The sequence below is a fragment of the Mytilus trossulus genome, chromosome 9, assembly GCF_036588685.1.
Source record: "Mytilus trossulus isolate FHL-02 chromosome 9, PNRI_Mtr1.1.1.hap1, whole genome shotgun sequence".
NCBI classification, from domain to species: domain Eukaryota; kingdom Metazoa; phylum Mollusca; class Bivalvia; order Mytilida; family Mytilidae; genus Mytilus; species Mytilus trossulus.
The window spans coordinates 11,378,396-11,401,034 of NC_086381.1; the positions used below are offsets into that span (position 1 = coordinate 11,378,396).

General features: G+C 32.2%; 1 protein-coding gene across 1 annotated transcript; it reads left to right on the forward strand.

Moving 5' to 3' along the window:
- The first annotated feature begins 584 nt into the window (after positions 1-584).
- On the forward strand, positions 585-19,242 carry LOC134685105 (protein AATF-like). The gene is made up of 14 exons (XM_063544540.1): positions 585-713; positions 3,539-3,703; positions 5,478-5,688; positions 6,300-6,496; positions 6,708-6,785; positions 7,170-7,307; positions 7,982-8,078; positions 9,070-9,252; positions 9,599-9,707; positions 15,309-15,425; positions 16,128-16,264; positions 16,604-16,684; positions 18,428-18,499; positions 19,062-19,242. The coding sequence occupies exons 1-14, from the start codon at positions 632-634 to the stop codon at positions 19,168-19,170; spliced, it is 1,776 nt and encodes a 591-aa protein (XP_063400610.1). The 5' UTR covers positions 585-631; the 3' UTR covers positions 19,171-19,242.
- The last annotated feature ends 3,397 nt before the right edge of the window (positions 19,243-22,639 follow it).

Sequence of the window (22,639 nt, forward strand, 5' to 3'; positions counted from 1 at the left end):
TTTCAGGAAGCGAGACGATATCGAGTCGGGCCCTGTTGCCTTGTGTGGGTTTAAGTTCTTCAGAAGCTTGGCAACACCTATGGTTCATATACTATTATAGATATAAATAAACTGTAGACAGCAATAATGTTCAGCCAAGTAAAACCTACAAATAATTCATGATGAGCAAAATGGTCAGTTGACCCCCATTTAATGAGTTATTGCCCTTTGTAGTCAATTTTTAACAACTTTCATAAATTATGAAAATTTTGGTAAATTTTTACTAAAGGGTTTTCTCTGCTGGGCAAAGTGCATTATAGATAGATATATTGTTAACAGCAAGAGTGTTCAGTAAAGTAATATGGCGTCACAGGGGTGGGGCAATATCTACAAACACATAACTATCAGTGACACCAAAACACAATTTTGTCATGAATCCATCAGCGTCCTTTATTTGATACGCACATAGACCTAGGTGAGCGACACCGGCTCTTTGAAGCCTCTAAAATTCTTCTTGTCGTTTATTACTGAGACCGTTCAATATAATTGGAACCGAGTTCGAATTCTGTGTAATAAATTTAGCCTACTCTCGTTGGGTGCATTCGGAAAGTTTTTAGACTTTTCATGGCCAGATTCGTATACATGAGCAAGCATGGTTAGCCTACGCGAACAGATAGCTAAATTATCATCAACTGTGCCAGAATTTAAAGATCCTGAAGATTTTTTTGGAGATGGTACATTATGTATTTATATCACATTTACAGCTGAGTTGAAAAGAATAAAGTTATTGTCAGAAACTGAGTAAGGGGAATCCGGGTCCGTTCGCACCCGTTTACACTGTTACATGGTTTATAAATTTTTAATCATGCTTTAGATAGTGTATTGCTGTAAAAAATACTTTTTTTATACGCCTGTACGTGACGTATTATGGTATACCGTTGTCCGTCTGCGATTCTAACTTAAACTCAAAAACTCAAAACAAAAAAAGACTAAAGGCTTTAACCAATTTGCATAAAACTTTACTGAATTGTTCATATCTATTTTCTCTTTTGTTTTTTATAAATAATAAATTTTATATTTTACTTTTCAGAGTTATGGGGTTTTATTCATAAAAAATAAGGAATTTCCAGTTTTTGGACAATAACTCAAAAATGCTTTCACCAATTTGAAAGAAATTGTGGTGATTTGTTTATATATCTAATAGGGACATTGGTCTGTCCCGCTTCGGTCAAGGTAGTTTTTGATGAATTTGAAGTTCAATCAACTTGAGGTTACAGTGATCCAGCTAGGCCGTTTTCAGAGGGTGCGGCGCCCGCCCTTTTCCGAGTGGCGCCCTGTGCCTTTTTTACAGTTTCCAGGGCGCCCTGCCTTTTTTGAAGATCAATTGCATATTAATTTGTTCGTATTGATATGATACGCTAATTACTAAATTTTACCTGGGGAAAAGTTTATGACTTTGTTTACGACCCCAAGCTAATCAATGGTTACAACTGGTGTCATAATCTGTTGTTATAGGTAATCTGTTATCGGATGGGTCATTAATGATCATCAACATTAATTCATTCAAATAGAATCGGTCAGTCGGCAATTATCTTTGAAGAAATGTGCATACAACAACTTGGGCACAATTTGCGATGTTTACCGTAGTTTCATGGAGGAAACGTAATGACAGAAAGTTGGAAAACCATAATAAACTCGTTGAAGACATTGTTTTACTTGTTTTCTGTAAAATAAACAGAAAATTCAGACGTATTTGTCATTGGCTGCCTTCATTTTTGATACGAAAATGACAAAATCGGCCGCCATATTGTGATCACATTTACATCATATTTACGTACTGTTTATAATCCTCCAAAGAAGGAGCACACCCGAATAAAGAAAGATAACTCAATCTGATTTTTTCCCTAGCATTGAGTAACCCATTTACATATTCTAAAATATGTCTACATACTTCTTGCTTAAGAATATATATGTTTAGGTATTTATTTTGAGTTATGGGAAAAGTTAAAGAGGGTCTTAGTAGTAGTGTTGGTATGGTGCCTTGGTCATCTTTTTCTGTATTCTTAATTTTTGATACAATTTTTCACTGTTGCTATATATCCTAAAATTGTGCATTTACTGAGCACAGCTGTTTTGTGCTGTATTGCCATTAAGCACAGCAGGGGTAGAAAGGTGAAACTGGTAAATATAAATTCAACTGTGCCAAGCAATGATAAAAAAAACTTGTGTGACAAGCTGCTTGACAAGTTTTTCAGCCTTAAAAGTAGAAAGATAGAGTTCTATATGGGCTAATGATGTTGTTCTTGTATAACCTGTGATTCAATGAATAAACACAAATGTTTGTTTAACATCTTTTATTAAAATATGCCCTTTTCATTTTATCATATCGCGCGTTAAATGCCCTTTTCAGGATTGGCACCCTGCCCTGCTGGAACACTGGGTTAGTAAACATGTTCCTTATAATATGATCTTTCTAATTTAAATGCCAAATTAGAGGTTTTATCCCATTTTCACTGTCCACTGAACTTAAATAAATGATAGTGGGGATGCCCATCCATGTACTTTGGACACAGTCTTTTTATTAACTTTACATTTTACGTTTCTGAGTTACAGATGTATATGAGGTCCTGCAGAGGATATTACATTTTTTTTATTTGACGCCATCCAGTCTTTCGTTATTTCATTGATAGAAACAATTATGCCTTAACTTTAGCAATCAATAAATTCTAATTGCATTAATATTTCATAACATTTATTTTTAGAAAATAATTACTCAAGGGTTATCTTTCTTTCAGAGCAATACATGCCTATAGATTGCATGCAATAAAGAAAGAATAATCAAATCACATTCATGTCCAGGAAATTCAAAATCCTGGTCACATTGCCAGGTTTCTTATATAGACAAGTTTCCTCTATAAAGTATTTTTTGGAAAATTTAACATCACAAAGCAGATATTTTCATGCCATGTTTTGCCATGAATGAGCAATGGTCAACAAGGGCAGTTCATTTTACATTTTTGTGATTCATCCTACAAAAGACAAATTCCTTGGTTATGCAAGTTGTCTTTAAAGCCTTCATCCTTCCTGTAAAAAATACAAGTTGTTTCTTGTGAAGGTAAATACAGAAAACACTTCAGACTGACACTAATAATACATTGAAACCTGCTCCAACACCTGAGTATTCCAATATGCTGCTTTGACAGAAAAAATTTCCTGGTCCCAGAATATGCCTATCTATGAGCATGTTGAAGAAAACACCTGAGTATTCCAACATCCTGCTTTAATGGAAATATTTTCCTGGTTCCAAAATATGCCTATCTATGAAGAAAAAACCTGAGTATTCCAACACCCTGCTTAATTCAACATTGTTTTCCTGGTCCCCCAGTGTGTCGGACAACACATGTTACAATGTAGTGTTAGACATAAGGAACATCTGCATCAGGTTATATGGTTACAAAAAGTAACATTATGGTATTAATTAAACTCTAGGTATAATTGTACCTCAAACCTAAATCATAATTTCAAATTGAACTTAAGTTAATTCATTCTCAATTTACAGATACATCTGCACGATTAGTGGAGAAAGATGAGGATGAGGTAGATGATCTCCCCTTCACAAGTAGTAAACTTAGACAGAGGGCGGCACCACTGTTGACAGAATCTGACAAAAAATATGCTGGCAAGAGAACTTCTAGAAAAAAACTGGATGAACTGGAAGAGTTAGGTAAGAGATATTATACAACATCAACTTAGTTTAAACATATTTTATTTGCTGAAGTAAAGCAAAATGGATTAGACACAAGTAAATCATACTTATGAAGTCTTCTCCAGCATGGATTAGACACAAGTAAATCAGACGTCTTCTCCAGCATGGATTAGACACAAGTAAATCATACTTATGACGTCTTCTCCAGCATGGATTAGACACAAGTAAATCATACCTATGACGTCTTCTCCAGCATGGATTAGACACAAGTAAATCATACCTATGACGTCTTCTCCAGCATGGATTAGACACAAGTAAATCATACCTATGACGTCTTCTCCAGCATGGATTAGACACAAGTAAATCATACCTATGACGTCTTCTCCAGCATGGATTAGACACAAGTAAATCATACCTATGACGTCTTCTCCAGCATGGATTAGACACAAGTAAATCATACCTATGACGTCTTCTCCAGCATGGATTAGACACAAGTAAATCATACTTATGACGTCTTCTCCAGCATGGATTAAACACAAGTAAATCATACTTATGAAGTCTTCTCCATCATCAACTAGTCAGTAAACAAAAACAGGCATGAATTTTAGTCACATGATTTTACAGGACATGTTTATGACACTGTTTATTCTTACTTATATTTTGTCACATCATCCATCTGTTTCTGCATCGAATGAATTTTGGTAAAGGAACATATTGGATCCACAATTCATAGAATATTTGAGTGTTGCTATTAATTACAACATTTGCTTTCCATTACTAGTAGAACTACAGGAAGGTGGTATAAAAATAAGATGTGGTATGATTGCCAATAAGACTACTCTCCACAAGAGACCAAATGACACAAAAATTAACAGCTATTATGTAATGTCAGCACAACGTGACCAGAAACCAAAACGAAGATTTTGAAAAGTCATTAGATAATTTTTAGACGTCATATTAAGCTAATGCAAGCAGCACTTTATAATGACTAAAGCCTCATATGTCATTTGTATGTTTGATTTAGAAAATCAATATGTCTTATAATGGGTATGTGATTGAGTTGTTCATATTGTTTTATTTAAAAAAAATATATATATCAGTATTGATTCTATTGAGGTCTATTTCTGTAACTTGGTCTTATATTGTAATTAGTGGGGGAAATTTAAACAAGAGATATAAAGATTATTATTATATTTTTGGGTTCTTAAAAGAGATATTATCTGCAATGATTGGCTTTAATAAAAAAAAAAAGAACAGTCAAAAGTTTTAGAAATATTTAAATGAAGGTTATTATTTGAATTGACGATATGAAAAAGTTACAATTGAATTTTGAAATTTAAAAGAAATAATGTTGTAGTCATAGTATACAATATTAATGATTTAAAACGTTAATTAAATTTCTAGTGAGGTATGCCTAAACACAACAACACTAACAATCTTGCTTTATTAATAAAAAAGAAGAAGAAACTAGTATATAGATTTAAAAAGATGTGGTATGAGTGCCAATGAGACAACTCTCCATCCAAATTACAATCTGTAAAAATAAAACACAACATGGTTGCGGCTACTGTGACAATGTCCAGTACAGGGTGACATCCTTCGCTATTGCTTGCAATGTCAAATAGGTCAAAGTACAGTCTTGTATGTCTTAATAGCTTGTTGTTTCTTCTAGAAAATTGGAATGTGGGACAATTTGACTCTGAATTCCATACATCATTATTTTTAAACTTGAAATTTCCTTCCATCTCATATAGAATTTGATTATTAATGAAATCTAATATGAATTTTATAGGGAACAATCCTTATGATGACAAAGATCAGAATTTAGATGATGAAAGTGATGAACTAGATGAAGACATATCTGAAGATGGAGATAAAACAGATTCAGATGATGAGCTTTTGTCAAAGGGAGATAATTCAAATGATGAAGATGAAGAAAATTTAGAAGAATTTCAATCAAGTTTTAAAGCAGCAACATTGAGTGAAAGTAAACCAGGATTCAGGTTATAATTTATTCTCTTTATTATTTAGTAAAAAGATTCTAATAAGCTCTCCCCGTGATCTAGCCTTTTTGTGCTAATGCGGTGTAAAGCAACCAACAATCAATCAATCAATCTTTATTATTTATTGATAAGCATTAATTACAATATATGCAATCACTTTTGCTAAAGTTATACATCAAGATTTCTCAAAGGGATGTTACTTTTTGAATTGAATCATCATACCTTTGAATGCATACAAGAGCACACTGGTTATCAGAAGTTCAGAAGTGCAAAAACAGTTCTTCAGATCTTTACAATTCTCTATAACTGTTTTATCATTTGGAAAAATAATAATTTTAATATCTGAATAAAAATATACAAGTTTAGCTACCTATAAGGTATGTTCATCTTGCTATTATTTCTCAGACATTGTCTGTTCCTTCATTTATCATGCATTTTCATCTGATTTTTTTATCCATTTTCTAAAAACCAAATCCGAAGACAGCACAGAAAACTTTAAAAAGTTTATTTTTAGTGAAATATGTATTGAAATAGATGAAAATGTCAATGAAACAATGAACTACTTCTACAATAAATAGTTGTTCAAGAACAGTCTTTGTTTTCATGTTTAGTTTTGAAGATGATGGAGACTTTGGTAAATATGCAGATGATGATGATATGGAGGATAATAGTGACAATGAAGATGAAAGTGACAACAAAAATGACATTGATGAAAGTGACAATGAAGATGTTAGTGGTGAGGATATGTCAGACGATGAAACTGGTGATGAGGAAGAGGATGAAGAACAGGAAGAGGAAGAAATTATGGGTAAAAGCAAACTGTAACATTGCTTCTGTAATTTGACATTACTGATGCTTTTGTTGTATATCTTCTATTTATTTCTATTTAATTCTTTAATTCTTAAAAAATATCTATACCATTTTGTTTTCTCTTGAAAACCTTGATTAACTTTATTAATTATTAAATATATCAAGCCTTTTTCCAGCACTGAAAGACATTTTATTTCCTGTATTTATAGATGAAGATGTGAAAAGTTTTTCAAGGACTAGTGTGGCAGAAGAGGTGCAAAAAGGGGAAGCTGCCAAACAACAATTAGGTATAAATAATTCTTTATGAATGTATGCTCAAAATGATAGTTTGGGCTTGCAAAGCCTTTGATAAATAAAAGATATATTGCCAGAATTATAACTCCTTGTTTTCAAAATTCCAATAGGGAACATACTTTATATAATTGTATCATAAAACCAATTTTTCAAGACGTTTTGGGCCATTGATCTTCTTCAGTTCTTTATTTCTCTTCTCAACTACATGGCTGACATTACATTTTTCAAAACCTTGTTTTCATCAAAGACATACTGCAGAACCAGTGTTAAAAACAGTGCTGAAAAAATTGTCATTGAAATTGAGTAATTTTGTTAATATACATTAGGATTTGGCCTTTATACAGTGTTTGTGTAAACATTTAAATTATAAATTTCAGGATTATGGGATAGTTTTCTAGAAGGCAGAATAAAACTTCAAAAAGTAGCCGGAATTATAAACCAGATGCCTCAGTTTGATGTCTGGAAACAGTTTGAGAAAGATGGCGGAGCAGAATTCAAAGAATCCGCAGCAGACAGTAAGTGGACAAATAAAAATATAAAGATGTTTGATTGTCAATATTACAACTCTCCACCAGAGAGCAAATGGCAAATGATGTGTTTCATAAATGTAAAATAGTAATTAAAATGCTTATTTGAAAGCAGACCCTTGACTGTGTAAACTATCAATAAATAAGTCAATGGATGGAAGAATAAACACAAAAACAACTTAATTCAGATATGTGTGTTGTGTTCTGATTTGTGTGCCTAATTGTTTTACAATGAACAAAAATGAAGCTCAGTTATTTCAATTTCAGGAAGAGCTGCATAAAAAACAAAAATCAAAATGCATGCTTTAATTTTGCCATAGCCTGTTGCCAAACTCTTTAAAAATAAAAATATGACAAAAATCTCTGCATTTTCAGTGCATAAAATAAAATCTTAACATGTTTCAGGTTAGAAATTAAGACACAAGGAAAGATACTATAGATTCATTTATTTGTTTGTGGATTGAGGAAAACTTGAATTTTGTTGATGTTTGATTCATGGTTTTGCCAGAGTCTGCATACCGGTATATTCCTTTAGAAGATTTGTATTTCGTTGAACATTTTAATTTGTAGTTTCTATGAATGCACCAAATTCATGAAAATTGGTAACCAACAAACAACATTGAATCCACAGTATGTTAAGACATTATATGTATATTTTGTAGCTCAAGCCATGTTAAAGAAATTGTTGGATAAACTGGTACAGTTACAGACATTACTGCTGTTACAAAACTCAGAAACCAGGCAAATGATCAGTGGACAGTAAGTGTTAAATGTTTGACCAATCAGAAACCAGGCAAATGATCAGTGGACAGTAAGTGTTAAATGTTTGACCAATCAGAAACCAGGCACATGATCAGTGGACAGTAAGTGTTAAATGTTTGACCAATCAGAAACCAGGCACATGATCAGTGGACAGTAAGTGTTAAATGTTTGACCAATCAGAAACCAGGCACATGATCAGTGGACAGTAAGTGTTAAATGTTTGACCAATCAGAAACCAGGCACATGATCAGTGGACAGTAAGTGTTAAATGTTTGACCAATTAGAAACCAGGCACATGATCAGTGGACAGTAAGAGTTAAATGTTTGACCAAATACTTTAAAATTATATGCATAAACTAGACTTAAAAGAAGGGCCAAAGACACCAGTGAGTCAAACTCATAGATTGAAAATTAACTGACAATGCCATGGCTAAAAATAAAACAGCAAACAGACAAATAATAGTACACCAGACACAAGACTAAGCAACATGAATCCCATTAAAATCCCCAGGGGTGGTCTCCAGTGCTCTGAAAGCTTGGCATTACTGTAAATGAAAGAGAAATTTCAATTATAAGCTGTATTAGAATTTATAAAACATGTATTAAAAATGGTTACTTCCCAGGCTGTAAACATCATAAATCTGCAATGATAACATGAGTTTTATTGTCCAATGATGATAAACATATACTGCTAAATTAAACATTTCAAAAGTTACCATGAAAGATCCATTATAAAATAAACGACAATGCATTTTTGTTTTGAGTGGAACAAACTGTTTCTGTTACTGATTTTTAGCTATAAATTGGATAACAATGCTTTTAGTCATTATGATATGAAAGCAAACTTTCAGTTTTATAAAGTTTTGAACAAATGCAACATAGACTTTTCCTATTGGAGTGATAGGTTAAATTTTACTATGAATTTTAGAAAAGGCAATATAGACTTTTCCTATTGGAGTGATAGGTTAAATTTTACTATGAATTTTAGAAAAGGCAAAAAAGAACAACCAAAAGATGATGAAGACGATGAAGAGATCCCAAGTGATACAGATGAGGAAGAGAAACCAGTTAAAAAAAGGGAACCCGTACAAGTGGGTGTGAAAAGGAAAATTAAAATGGACAATTACCCAGAGTTCCTTGCAAAAAGACATAAAGATTTCCAAACTTTCAGGTAATCATAAAACAAGTGTAAAATGAGAATTTAAAATGAAGTTCCCTGAAAGTAAAAGATTCTAAATACATTTGACTTTCATTATCTTAAAACTGACTGACAATTGTACAATTTTTAGTATCTGAAATCAAATTGACTGTGACTTTTAAACTATTGACATCTTTTGCATTCTGGTGTCAGAAATTTTCTAAAGATGACTAATTGTTAGAAATTTTTGTATGTTTGTTGTTGTGTCTTTGACTGCTTCTGTATTTTTGCAAATTTATTTTCATTATGGTAATAAGATTAATTATCTGGGACGTTCATTCCAGTAAAGAGGATTGAAATATGAACTTTATTGTTACAGAAACAACACAATCCAGAAATGGTATGACAAGACTCGTCTGTCTGGTGGTAAACTCAAAAGTAAATCATTCTCTAACTTTGAACAGTCAGCGCTGAAACAGATAGAGCAGGTAAACAAACAAATAATTGACCTTCTACCAAACCTCACAAAACCTCACAAATCTTAATCAATCAATGGGGAACAGATTCTAAATAAATGAAAGCCAGATCACTGTATACCGTATAGGACATTAATTTGTTTTATAACCTAACAAGAGCAGAAGCAAGGGTTAAAGATTGGGGTATTTGTTTTATAACCTAACAAGAGCAGAAGCAAGCGTTAAAGATTGGGGTATTTGTTTTATAACCTATCAAGAGCAGAAGCAAGGGTTAAAGATTGGGATATTTGTTTTATAACCCAACAAGAGCAGAAGCAAGCGTTAAAGATTGGGGTATTTGTTTTATAACCTAACAAGAGCAGAAGCAAGCGTTAAAGATTGGGGTATTGGTTATATAACCTAACAAGAGCAGAAGCAGGTGTAAAAGATTGAGGTATTTGTTTTATAACCTAACAAGAGCAGAAGCAAGGGTTAAAGATTGGGGTATTTGTTTTATAACCTAACAAGAGCAGAAGCAAGCGTTAAAGATTGGGGTATTTGTTTTATAACCTATCAAGAGCAGAAGCAAGGGTTAAAGATTGGGATATTTGTTTTATAACCCAACAAGAGCAGAAGCAAGCGTTAAAGATTGGGGTATTTGTTTTATAACCTAACAAGAGCAGAAGCAAGCGTTAAAGATTGGGGTATTGGTTATATAACCTAACAAGAGCAGAAGCAGGTGTAAAAGATTGAGGTATTTGTTTTATAACCTAACAAGAGCAGAAGCAAGGGTTGAAGATTGGGGTATTTGTTTTATAACCTAACAAGAGCAGAAGCAAGCGTTAAAGATTGGGGTATTTGTTTTATAACCTATCAAGAGCAGAAGCAAGGGTTAAAGATTGGGATATTTGTTTTATAACCCAACAAGAGCAGAAGCAAGCGTTAAAGATTGGGGTATTTGTTTTATAACCTAACAAGAGCAGAAGCAAGCGTTAAAGATTGGGGTATTGGTTATATAACCTAACAAGAGCAGAAGCAGGTGTAAAAGATTGAGGTATTTGTTTTATAACCTAACAAGAGCAGAAGCAAGGGTTAAAGATTGGGGTATTGGTTATATAACCTAACAAGAGCAGAAGTAAGCGTTAAAGATTGGGGTATTTGTTTTATAACCTAACAAGAGCAGAAGTAAGCATTAAAGATTGGGGTATTTGTTTTATAACCTAACAAGAGCAGAAGCAAGCATTAAAGATTGGGGTATTGGTTATATAACCTAACAAGAGCAGAAGCAAGCGTTAAAGGTTGGGGTATTTGTTTTATAACCTAACAAGAGCTGAAGCAAGCATTAAAGATTGGGGTATTTGTTTTATAACCTAACAAGAGCAGAAGCAAGCGTTAAAGATTGGGGTATTTGTTTTATAACCTAACAAGAGCAGAAGCAAGGGTTAAAGATTGGGGTATTTGTTATATAACCTAACAAGAGCAGAAGCAAGGGTTAAAGATTGGGGTATTTGTTTTATAACCTAACAAGAGCAGAAGCAAGCGTTAAAGATTGGGGTATTTGTTTTATAACCCAACAAGAGCAGAAGCAAGCATTAAAGATTTGGGTATTTGTTTTATAACCTAACAAGAGCAGAAGCAAGCGTTAAAGATACTAGGGGTATTTGTTTTATCACCTAACAAGAGCAGAAGCAAGGGTTAAAGATTGGGGTATTGGTTTTATAACCTAACAAGAGCAGAAGCAAGCGTTAAAGATTGGGGTATTTGTATACAGCTAATTGGATTCAGTTTCAGAATCCAATATGTCTTAATTACTTGTTAGGCTGACACTAAATTTGATATCTTTTATTGGTTTTAGATTAAAATGGAACAAGTTGACATAAGTGAATTATTAATTAAATACAATATGAATCAAGGTGTCAAATTATGGACATTAATTAACCAGATTTGGAAAATGACATACAATTACCTGAAAACACTACATGTGTCCAATGTTTTTGTTGTAATTAACAAAGAGAACAGGATTAACTTTTGTCAAACAGGATTAAGAATTCATTATTTCTCACAAAATCCTGTAAAAAAGGAAAACAATGCAATAAGGACAAAGTCTGAATAAAAATATTAACTTGAATAGCCAGATCTGATCCATCTGTTAATAGAAATTACCAGTTATACATTGTATAATTTATTTTCAGTAAATGATTTTGTCTATCAAGCCTTACACAATCCTTTAAAAAAGATACACCATTTATCAGACCAGGATGAAAACATTTCTTAATCCTTGCACATTTTTAGCTCACCTTTCCTAAAAGGAAATGTGAACTTTTCTCAACACTTGGCGTCCGTCGTTGTCCGTTGTCTGTCGTCGTTAACAATTTTTCAAACATCTTCTCCTCTGAAACTACTGAATGGATTTGGATAAAACTTAGCATGATTGTTCCTTAGATTATCCTGCACAAAGTTTGTGCTTCGATTTTTGATCCGTAAAAAAACATGGCCGCCGTTACTTAAAATAGAACATAGGGGTCAAATGCAGTTTTTGGCTTATATCTCAAAAACGAAAGCATTTAGATCAAATCTGACATTGGTTAAAAATGTTCATTAGGTCAAGATCTATCAGCCCTGAAATTTTCAGATGAATCAAACAACCCATTGTTGGGTTGCTGCCACTTAATTGGTAATTTTAAGGAAACAGTTTTTGGTCATTACCTTGAATATTATTATAGATAAAGATAAACTGTAAACAGCAAAAATGATCAGCAAAGTAAGATCTACAAATAATTTAATATGACCAAAATTGTCAATTAACCCCTTAAGGTTTTTTTTGTCCTTTAATGACAGTTTTTATACGACCGCAAATTTTGAAAAAAATTTCGTCGTATATTGCTATCACGTTGGCGTCGTCGTCGTCGTTGTCGGCGTCCGAATACTTTTAGTTTTCGCACTCTAACTTTAGTAAAAGTGAATAAAAATCTATGAAATTTTAACACAAGGTATATGACCATAAAAGGAAGGTTGGTATTGATTTTGGGAGTTATGGTCCCAATATTTTAGGAATTAGGGGCCAAAAAGGGCCCAAATAAGCATTTTCTTGGTTTTCGCACTATAACTTTAGTTTAAGTTAATAGAAATCTATGAAATTTTGACACAAGGTTTATGACCACAAAAGAAAGGTTGGGATTGATTTTGGGAGTTTTGGTTTCAACAGTTTAGGAATTAGGGGCCAAAAAAGGGCCCAAATAAGCATTATTCTTGGTTTTCGCATAATAACTTTGGTTTCAGTAAATAGAAATCAATGAAATTTAAACACAATGTTTATGACCACAAAAGGAAGGTTGGTATTGATTTTGGGAGTTTAAGTCCCAACAGTTTAGGAATTAGGGGCCAAAAAAGGACCCAAATAAGCATTTTTCTTGGTTTTCGCACCATAACGTTAGTTTAAGTTAATAGAAATCTATGAAATTTAAACACAAGGTTTATGACCATAAAAGGAAGGTTGGTATTGATTTTGGGAGTTTTTGTCCCAACAGTTTAGGAAAAAGGGGCCCAAAGGGTCCAAAATTAAACTTTGTTTGATTTCATCAAAATTGAATAATAGGGGTTCTTTGATATGCCGAATCTAACTGTGTATGTAGATTCTTAACTTTTAGTCATGTTTTCAAATTGGTCTACATTAAGGTCCAAAGGGTCCAAAATTAAACTTAGTTTGATTTTGACAAAAAATGAATCGGTTGGGTTCTTTGATATGTTGAATCTAAAAATGTACTTAGATTCTTGATTATTGGCCCAGTTTTCAAGTTGGTCCAAATCTGGGTCCAAAATTAAACTTTATTTGATTTCATCAAAAATTGAATAAATGGGGTTCGTTGATATGCCAAATCTAACTGTGTACGTAGATTCTTCATTTTTGGTCCCGTTTTCAAATTGGCCTACATTAAGGTCCAAAGGGTCCATAATTAAACTAAGTTTGATTTTAACAAAAATTAAATTCTTGGGCCTCTTTGATATGCTGACTCTAAACATGCACTTAGATTTTTGATTATGGGCCCAGTTTTCAAGTTGGTCCAAATCAGGATCTAAAATTATTATATTAAGTATTGTGCAATAGCAAGTCTTTTCAATTGCACAGTATTGTGCAATGGCAAGAAATATCTAATTTCACAATATTGTGAAATAGCAATTTTTTTTTTTAATTAGAGTTATCTTTCTTTGTCCAGAATCAACTTAAATCTTTGTTATATACAATATACAATGTATATTCACTTTTTACTACCAACTGATAAATTTAAATGATCTTTACCATTCAGTGATAACAAGCAGTTTTTTTACATCTTAATATTTTATGATGTATTTAAATGAGTAGTTATTGTTGCAAACTCCATTAGAATATTTTAATTGAGATTAGTTTTGGAATAAGGGAAAGGGGGATGTGATTAAAAAATTGGGTTCAATTTTTCTCATTTGAAATTTCATAAATAAAAAGAAAATTTCTTCAAACATTTTTTTGAGAGGATTAATATTCAACAGCATAGTGAATTGCTCTAAGAGAAAACAAAATTTTTAAGTTCATTAGAACACATTCATTCTGTGTCAGAAACCTATGCTGTGTCAACTATTTAATCACAATCCAAATTTAGAGCTGAATCTAGCTTGAATGTTGTGTCCATACTTGCCCCAACCGTTCAGGGTTCAACCTCTGCGGTCGTATAAAGCTACGCCCTGCGGAGCATCTGGTTCACAATTTGTTCATCATATTTGCTAACTTTAAAAAATCTTCTTCTCTAAAACTACTCAACCAAATTCAACCAAACTTCAACTGAATGATCAGTAGGGTGTATAAAATAAAGTTTGTGTTTTATTTTCTATTTCGTCAAAAAACATGGCCGTCATGGTTAAAAATAGAACACAGTGTAAAATGCAGTTTTTGGCTTATTTCTCAAAAACTCCAGCATTTAGAGCAAATAAGACAAGAAGTTAAAGTATTTATTAGGTCAAGGTCTACCTGTCCTGAAATTTTCAGCCGAATTGAGTAACTGTTTTTTCAAGTATAATGCCCCTGAATTGATGATTTCAAAGAAATTTTGCAGATTTGGGTTATTATCTTGAATATTATTATAGATACAGATAAACTGTTAATAGCAAAAATGTTAAGCAAAGTAAGATCTACAAATAGGTCAATTTGACCAAAATTGTCAATTGACCACTTAAGGAGTTATTGCCCTTTAAAGACTTTTTTCACAATTTGTTCATCATGTTGACTTACTTTAAAAAATCTTCTTCTTTGAAACTGCTGTATCAATTTCAGCCAAACTTAGGCTAAATGAGTTTCAGAGTATCTAGTATAAATTTTATATTTTATTTCCTTGTATGTCAAGAAATATAGCTCCTATGGCTAAAATAGAACATAGGAGAAAATGATTTTTTTTTTTGCTTTTGAAGAAAATAGGACGATTCAAAGATCATTTAAATAAATTGAAAAGCCAAAATAATCATTGATGAGAGATTTAACCAAAAAAATTAAGGTGAGCGATTCAGGCTCTTGAGAGCCTCTTGTTACAATGCATTTCTTCTCTGATTTTTCTTTATTTCACTTTTTTCTATCCAGGACTATTTGCAATTAGTGTGTTTTATGTTTAGATTTTAGGTGACAAAGAAAGGTTGATAAAAAGAACGCAGTTAAAGAGATCTGTCTATACAGTACTGGGTAAGCCAGAGGATGAACAGAATAATGAGGAACAGATAAACAATGAACTGGTCAGTATAAACATACATCAGTAATACAACAGGCTTGTAAAATTGTCTGTTGATTCATCAAATTTGTTGGATACCAATTTTTGTGGGTACAAATTTTAATGTTCCACAAATTACAAATTTTCTTCAGGAATGTATGCAGACTTAAAAAAAAACATAAAATTAATTATCAATGAATATGCAAGTTTACCTCAAACCACAAAAATTGGTACCCAAGAAAATAAATGAAATCCACAGTATCTTTTATTTGGGAAGGGGGGATGGGATATTTAATAATGTCTGTCTATTCATATGCTGTTGTAGTTTTGTAAAAAGGCATTCAAGCATTGAAATTAGAATGATATATGACATGAGTAACAAAGTGCTTTCTAATTCTACAGTTCTCATATCCATGTCCTTTTCTTATTGAAGGTCATGGCTTTCTCTGGACACTCCGGCTTTCTCCACCATTAAAAACTGGCCGCAATAAAATAGTGTAAATGCAGGCCTTTAAAGTGATGTTAATACATAGAAAATCAATCAAATCAATCATATCTATGTCCAGAGATTATGTTCAGAACTTATATGAAATTTATGCGAAAACTTTAAAGGATATTATGGTGTCTTACAGTTGAACCTTTTTAATATAAGATGGATATTTTTGTTACATGTACTATTATTTAAGTGTGTATGTATGTTTTAAAACTTGTTTTATTTATTTAATAGACAACTGATGTGACAGGAGACCACCTAAGGAATCATGATGCAGAGATATTTGACGACAGTGACTTTTATCACCAACAGTTACGGGAGTTGATAGAACGTAAAACTGCAGACATAGAAGATCCTGTGGCTATTAGCAGGTATAATGGAGAAGATAGTGTACAGATGTTTAATTTGTTATTTCTTAATATTTATCCAATTTCTCTATTCACAGTAACTGTTAGGTGCATACCTTACGTTAGATCTAGTTCAGTAAATTGGGTTATTCTGGTTTATTTGTTTGTGCCATAAAATTGTCATTAATTAGTTTTTCTCATTTTAAATTGTGTGTGTAGCAGATAGGAGGATTTTTTTTTCTGGTACACATCCATCTCATATACCTTCTTTCTATTATAAATATATGATACATGATTTGATTAAGAATGTGAAGAGCCTACCAGAATGATATTTAAAATATTTTCATGCTTTGTACTTTCCAGGCAGTGGTTAGAAATCCAAAAGTTGCGTAACAAAGTTAAAAAGAAGATTGACACCAAGGCCAGTAAAGGAAGAAAGACTAGGTAATTGTAACTTAAGAGTCACTGTGATTTTTATTTAGAGAAATAAGTTGTTGACATGTTGGAGCAAGTGTCTTTCTACAAAGCACCTTGGAAAGAATAGACAGTAGATACCAAAAACATGATAAAAAAGTTTCAAGAAAAAACAAAACAAAAAAAACACCAAAAAAGAAAAAAAAATCCACTATATACTGAAATATTCCTTTCCTACATGGATTTTTTTTTACATACTTGATTCGCTTAGGATTTTTTCATTAAAAAATATTTATCAGGTTTAAAGTATTAATGCACTGTGAAAACAAATATTTCATCAATCAAATTCAAGCCTACTATTCTCATGAATATCCTTTTCATATTGGATACAATTTTGTTTAAGTCTGATGTAGACATTTTGTAGTCAAAGCATTTCAACTGAGGTACTACAAAGGCCTCAAAATCCGTCATTGTAGAGTTAAGGGGGTGGCGTCATTATGGAGGAAAAGATTAAACAATTACTAGAGAATTGTTTCCTGTTTAGGACTATCGGTCCCTCTTGTGAATAAAACCCCCATAATTATAAGATAGACCAACGAAAATACCAATTTTATGCTGTTATAACGAACTACCAATCACTTTGCTTGATATTATTTTGTGAGACATGCTTGATATTATTTTGTGAGACATGCTTGATATTATTTTGTAAGACATGCCTGATATTATTTTTTATCATATATTTAGTACAAAATACAGCTATTTTGTATATCTAATAAAGGTTCTTTTTTCCAGTCTGTATCACCTACCCTGTATCGCATACCCCGTATCGCATGGCTAAACCCATATCGCATACCCTGTATCGCATGGTAAAACCTGTATCGCATACCTTTTTTTTTTTTTTTTTTTTTTTAAATGAAGTCAGTTTTTTAGGGGTTTTTTTTGCTTAAGAATTTTTTTTCTAAAAATAGGTAATTTTTTTGGAATGACGTCATTGTTTGGTATGTAACGTCACGTACATCAAGTTTTCATATTGTATGTGACGTCACGAACATCAAGTTTTTACAACATATTTTTTGGCACCCTAAATGCAACTATAAAAAATACAAAACACTTAAATATATACAATAATAAACAAAATATTTTCAAAACAACAGATTGTAAGGTAACCTAGGTGCTTCGTATAAATAATTGAGCAGTTATTTTAAAGCTTTGAAACAAGACAAAAGCAGAACTGAAGGTAACCCAGTGCTATGGATCAGAAAACAGTTCATATACTATAATACTCTTCTGTTGAAATATATGATAAAACGTATAATACATGGCAAAATCCGTATCACATGCCGTATCACCCTCGACCAATATCATCCCTCGGGCCTAAAGGCCCTCGGGCTGATATTGATGCCTCGAGATGATACGACATATGATACGGATTTTGCCATGTATTATTCTCTATGTAAGACATGCTTGATATTATTTTATGAGACATGCTTGATATTATTTTATGAGACATGCTTGATATTATTTTATGAGACATGCTTGATATTATTTTATGAGACATGCTTGATATTATTTTGTGAGACATGCTTGATATTATTTTGTGAGACATGCTTGATATTATTTTGTGAGACATGCTTGATATTATTTTGTGAGACTATTTATGATACATGTATTTTTAATTATTCATATTTTGCTAAACTGGGAATGGTTTTATGTCTCATCTTTTGTACAATGAAGGTTTCAATAAGATATTACAATTGCTTATTGTTATTTCAGGTACAATGCACATTCAAAACTTGTGAGTTTTATGGCACCTATGGACAACATCCCATGGACAGATGAATCTAAGTAAGTCTGTGATGGATATTTTGATTATTGTTAAAGGGGCATTAGATGTCATATTCATTTTCACCTATTGGACTCAAATTCATACAATTTTAAAACAAATTAAAACCTATATCAAAATTGCAAAAAAAGTTTTATCATTTTGTTTGTGTTTTAGACTAGACACCATTTAATTATCTATGTAGATGACCTCAGAAGATTGCTGATAGTCTACAACCTGAGTTATACATAAGTATAAACACACACCCAAGCACATGCAATCTTGTAATGAAGATTTTTTTCATAGCATAGTTTATAAAATATGTAAATTGTATTTAATGATTGATCTTTTGTGGGTCAAAACAGTCAATGGTTCTTCTTGGTGCTTGCTTTTCATTAGCACATGCACAACCCATATCCAGCTTTAAAGAGTCATGTTGAAGGTAGCTTGGATATGGAATAGAATATTGGTCAACATTTAGGATAAATTGAACAAATTGAAACAGCCTTGCTCAAGCAATTTGTCATGTTAGTTTACAGTTTACTAATAGTTTGTAAAATATAATCATGTGTTCTTTCATTACAGAGATGACTTGTTTAAATCATTGTTTGGGAAAAGATACCAGTCTGAAAAAGAGACAGTGAAATTGAATGGAACTAACTTGTCTGAACAGGGAACTGTTGATGAAAGCTGACAACTTAAGCAGATAACAGATAGAAAACATTGATCTTTTTAATTGATATAATAAAGTGCAATTATAAATCTCTTTTTTCATATTTTGACAAGTATACTATTTATCTTGGTTAATGCAACACATGTGAAGAGTCTTATTATACGGCCGCAAAAATATGTTTGTGTCGTATATCATGCTATCATGTCGTCGTAGTTTGAAGATGCATTTTGTTTCCAGACAATCACTTTAGTTTTAGTGAATAGATCTTTATTAATTTTTACTAGAAGGTTCAATACCATTAAAGGAAGGTTGGGATTGATTTTTGGGGTTACAGTCCCATTTGTTTTGGAATTAGGGGCCAAAAAGGGGGCCCAAAATAAGCATTTTTGTAGTTTTCAAACAATTACCTGTGTTTAAGTGTATGAATCTCTCTGAAAATATACCACAAGTTTCCATAGCATGATGGAATAGTTAGTATTGACTGTACGGGGGTTATGGCTCAAAATGTTTTGGAATTAGGGGCAAAAAAAGGGGGAAAACTAGGTTTTTTTGCCCCAACTGTTCAGGGTTCGACCTTTGAAGTCGTCTAAAGCTGCCCCCAGCGAAGCACCTAGTTTTTGCAGTTGCTTTAATGACAAGGTTTAATGACAACTAATGAGTTTTATGATGATGACGAATAGCTGTTTATCGTACTAGTTTACCAGGTAGCAGCCATGACACCTTCCCCATAAAACATTACTTTGACTATGAGCTGACCAGTCTTTGCTCATACTAATTAATGCCACATGCTTTGCAGAGAAGCAGCAAATACCAATATTAAACCATTCAAAGAATCAAAAGATGTCCTTGAAAGGTTTTGTAAATACACAGATTTTATATTTAGTCATAGCCTTGAATGTCTCTCCATAATCTTTTCGTGAAGACATTTTTCAAGATTTTAAGTGTTTGGCAAATTGCGTTATATGTATATGTATATGAAATTCAATTCACATGTGATGATCACTGCTGCCCAATTAATGTTCTTAAGATATACATGCCTAAAAATATTTAAAATCTTTTCTACCCACTATGAAATCAGTTTTTGGTATCACATTACTGTCAGCGTCGTCGGAAGACGGATGGTTTCCCGATAATAACTTAAGTATTAGTATAAAATAGAAATCAATAAAATTTTAACGCACTTTTTATAACCACAGAAGGAAGCTTGTGATTTATTTTGGGGGTAATGGTTCTTCAGGTTTAGGAAAAAGGGGCCCAAAACAAGCATTTATCTAGTGTCAGTACAATATAAATATGCATTTTTTCTCATTTGATATATTTAAATGTCGCAATATTTTAATTAAATTCCTTTTAAGAATATCAGTTAATTTGATCTGTAAATCGTCATGGTATAATAAGTTACATAGTGTGCTTTCACTCTCACCCCATATGGAATTTTTACTGACTCAATTTATACTGTATTAGGTCACTAGCACACTATGTAACAAATTTATCTACCAACTATCTTAACGTGTGAAATTTAGACTAGTGACCTATCAAAATGAGCAAGTCTTAAATACTGGTAGCATTGAGAAACTTAACTAAGAAATTTTTTCAGTACTGTTTTGTTTTTATGAAGGGAGGTTACACCACTACTAACCATGTATGAAATAGGCCCTGCCTCCCTACTACCTTGTAAGGAATCTAAACCGACGTAACACCACTACTAACCATGTATGAGATGAGCCCCGCCTCCCTACTAACCTAAAATGAAATATACATGGTTTCAACGAGGCGGCTTTTAACCAATCACACTCCTTGATATGTATAGAAGGTAAGATAAAAGTTTATACCAAAGATCAAATCAATATCTTCAAACATAACAAAAAAGAGTGGAAAACTGACTATTTGCATGAATATAATGTAGTCCAAGGACCATAACTCTACCCAAAATCTTTGACAAGAACAAAATTCAAACTTGATCTTATTCAATCATGAATCTGACTTTTCGCGAAAAAAAAACAAGGACTAAAACTGCACAAAATCATCAGTCAAGAATAAAATACATGAATGATCTTTAACTGGTCATAAACTATATACCAAATATCAAATCAATAACTTCAAGCATGAAGAAAAAAGTTTGGAAAATGATGTGCCGGACTTTATCAGTAGAGGAATTATAAAGTGGTTGATTTTCATAACAAAGAAAATATAGCAGATGCTGAATAATGAAACTGAGGACATGTTCAATGGACAATTGAAACAAAACCTTAGTATAAGTAGTTGCCTTAACTACTTGGCTTACTTGCAAGGTATGAAGATCGGCACCTGTTAAATTGTTGAAATCCACTGCATTGCTTTGCACCTGTCATAAGTCAGAAGCCTGTTGACATTTTTTTTATTAGGTTCATAAGTTTTTCTAATTTTTCATATAAAATAGACCAGTGATTTTCCTGTTTGAATAGTTTACACTTGTCATTTTGGGCTCCTTATATTTTGCTGTTTTGGTGCAAGCCCATGATCAGTGTTGAAGGCAGTACTTACACCTATACTTGTTTTCTTTTTACACAATATGACTTAAAAAAAGTTGTCTCATTGGCACTAACTGAAATATAAAGCTTTGTACAAATATCATCCCTGGACACATTATTTTGACTATTTTAACCAGATGCTCCGCAGGGCGTAGCTTTATACGACCGCAGAGGTTGAACCCTGAACGGTTGGGGCAAGTATGGTCACAACATTCAAGCTGGATTCAGCTCTAAATTTGGATTGTGATTAAATAGTTGACACAGCATAGGTTTCTGACACAGAATGAATGTGTTCTAATGAACTTAAAATTTTTGTTTTCTCTTAGAGCAATTCACTATGCTGTTGAATATTAATCCTCTCAAAAAAAAATTTATGTCAAAATTTTTCATTTCAAATGAGAAAATTTAACCCAATTTTTTTAATCACATCCCCCTTTCCCTTATTCCAAATTTATCTCAATTAAATTTCTAATGGAGTTTGCAACAATAACTACTCATTTAAATACATCATAAATATTAAGATGTAAAAAAAACTGCTTGTTATCACTGAATGGTAAAGATTATTTTAATTTATCAGTTGGTAGTAAAAAGTGAATATACATTGAATATAACAAAGATTTGAGTTGATTCTGGACAAAGAAAGATAACTCCAATTAAAAAATAATATTGCTATTTCACAATATTGGGCAATTAGATATTTCTTGCTTACTATTCTGGACAAAGAAAGATAACTCTAATTAAAAAAAAATATTGCTATTTCACAATATTGTGCAATTAGATATTTCTTGCCATTGTGCAATACTGTGCAATTGAAAAGACTTGCTTTTGCACAATACTTAATATAATATTTAAGATCCTGATTTGGACCAACTTGAAAACTGGGCCCATAATCAAAAATCTAAGTACATGTTTGGATTCAGCATATCAAAGAACCCCAAGATTTCAATTTTTGTTAAAATCAAACTAAGTTTAATTTTGGA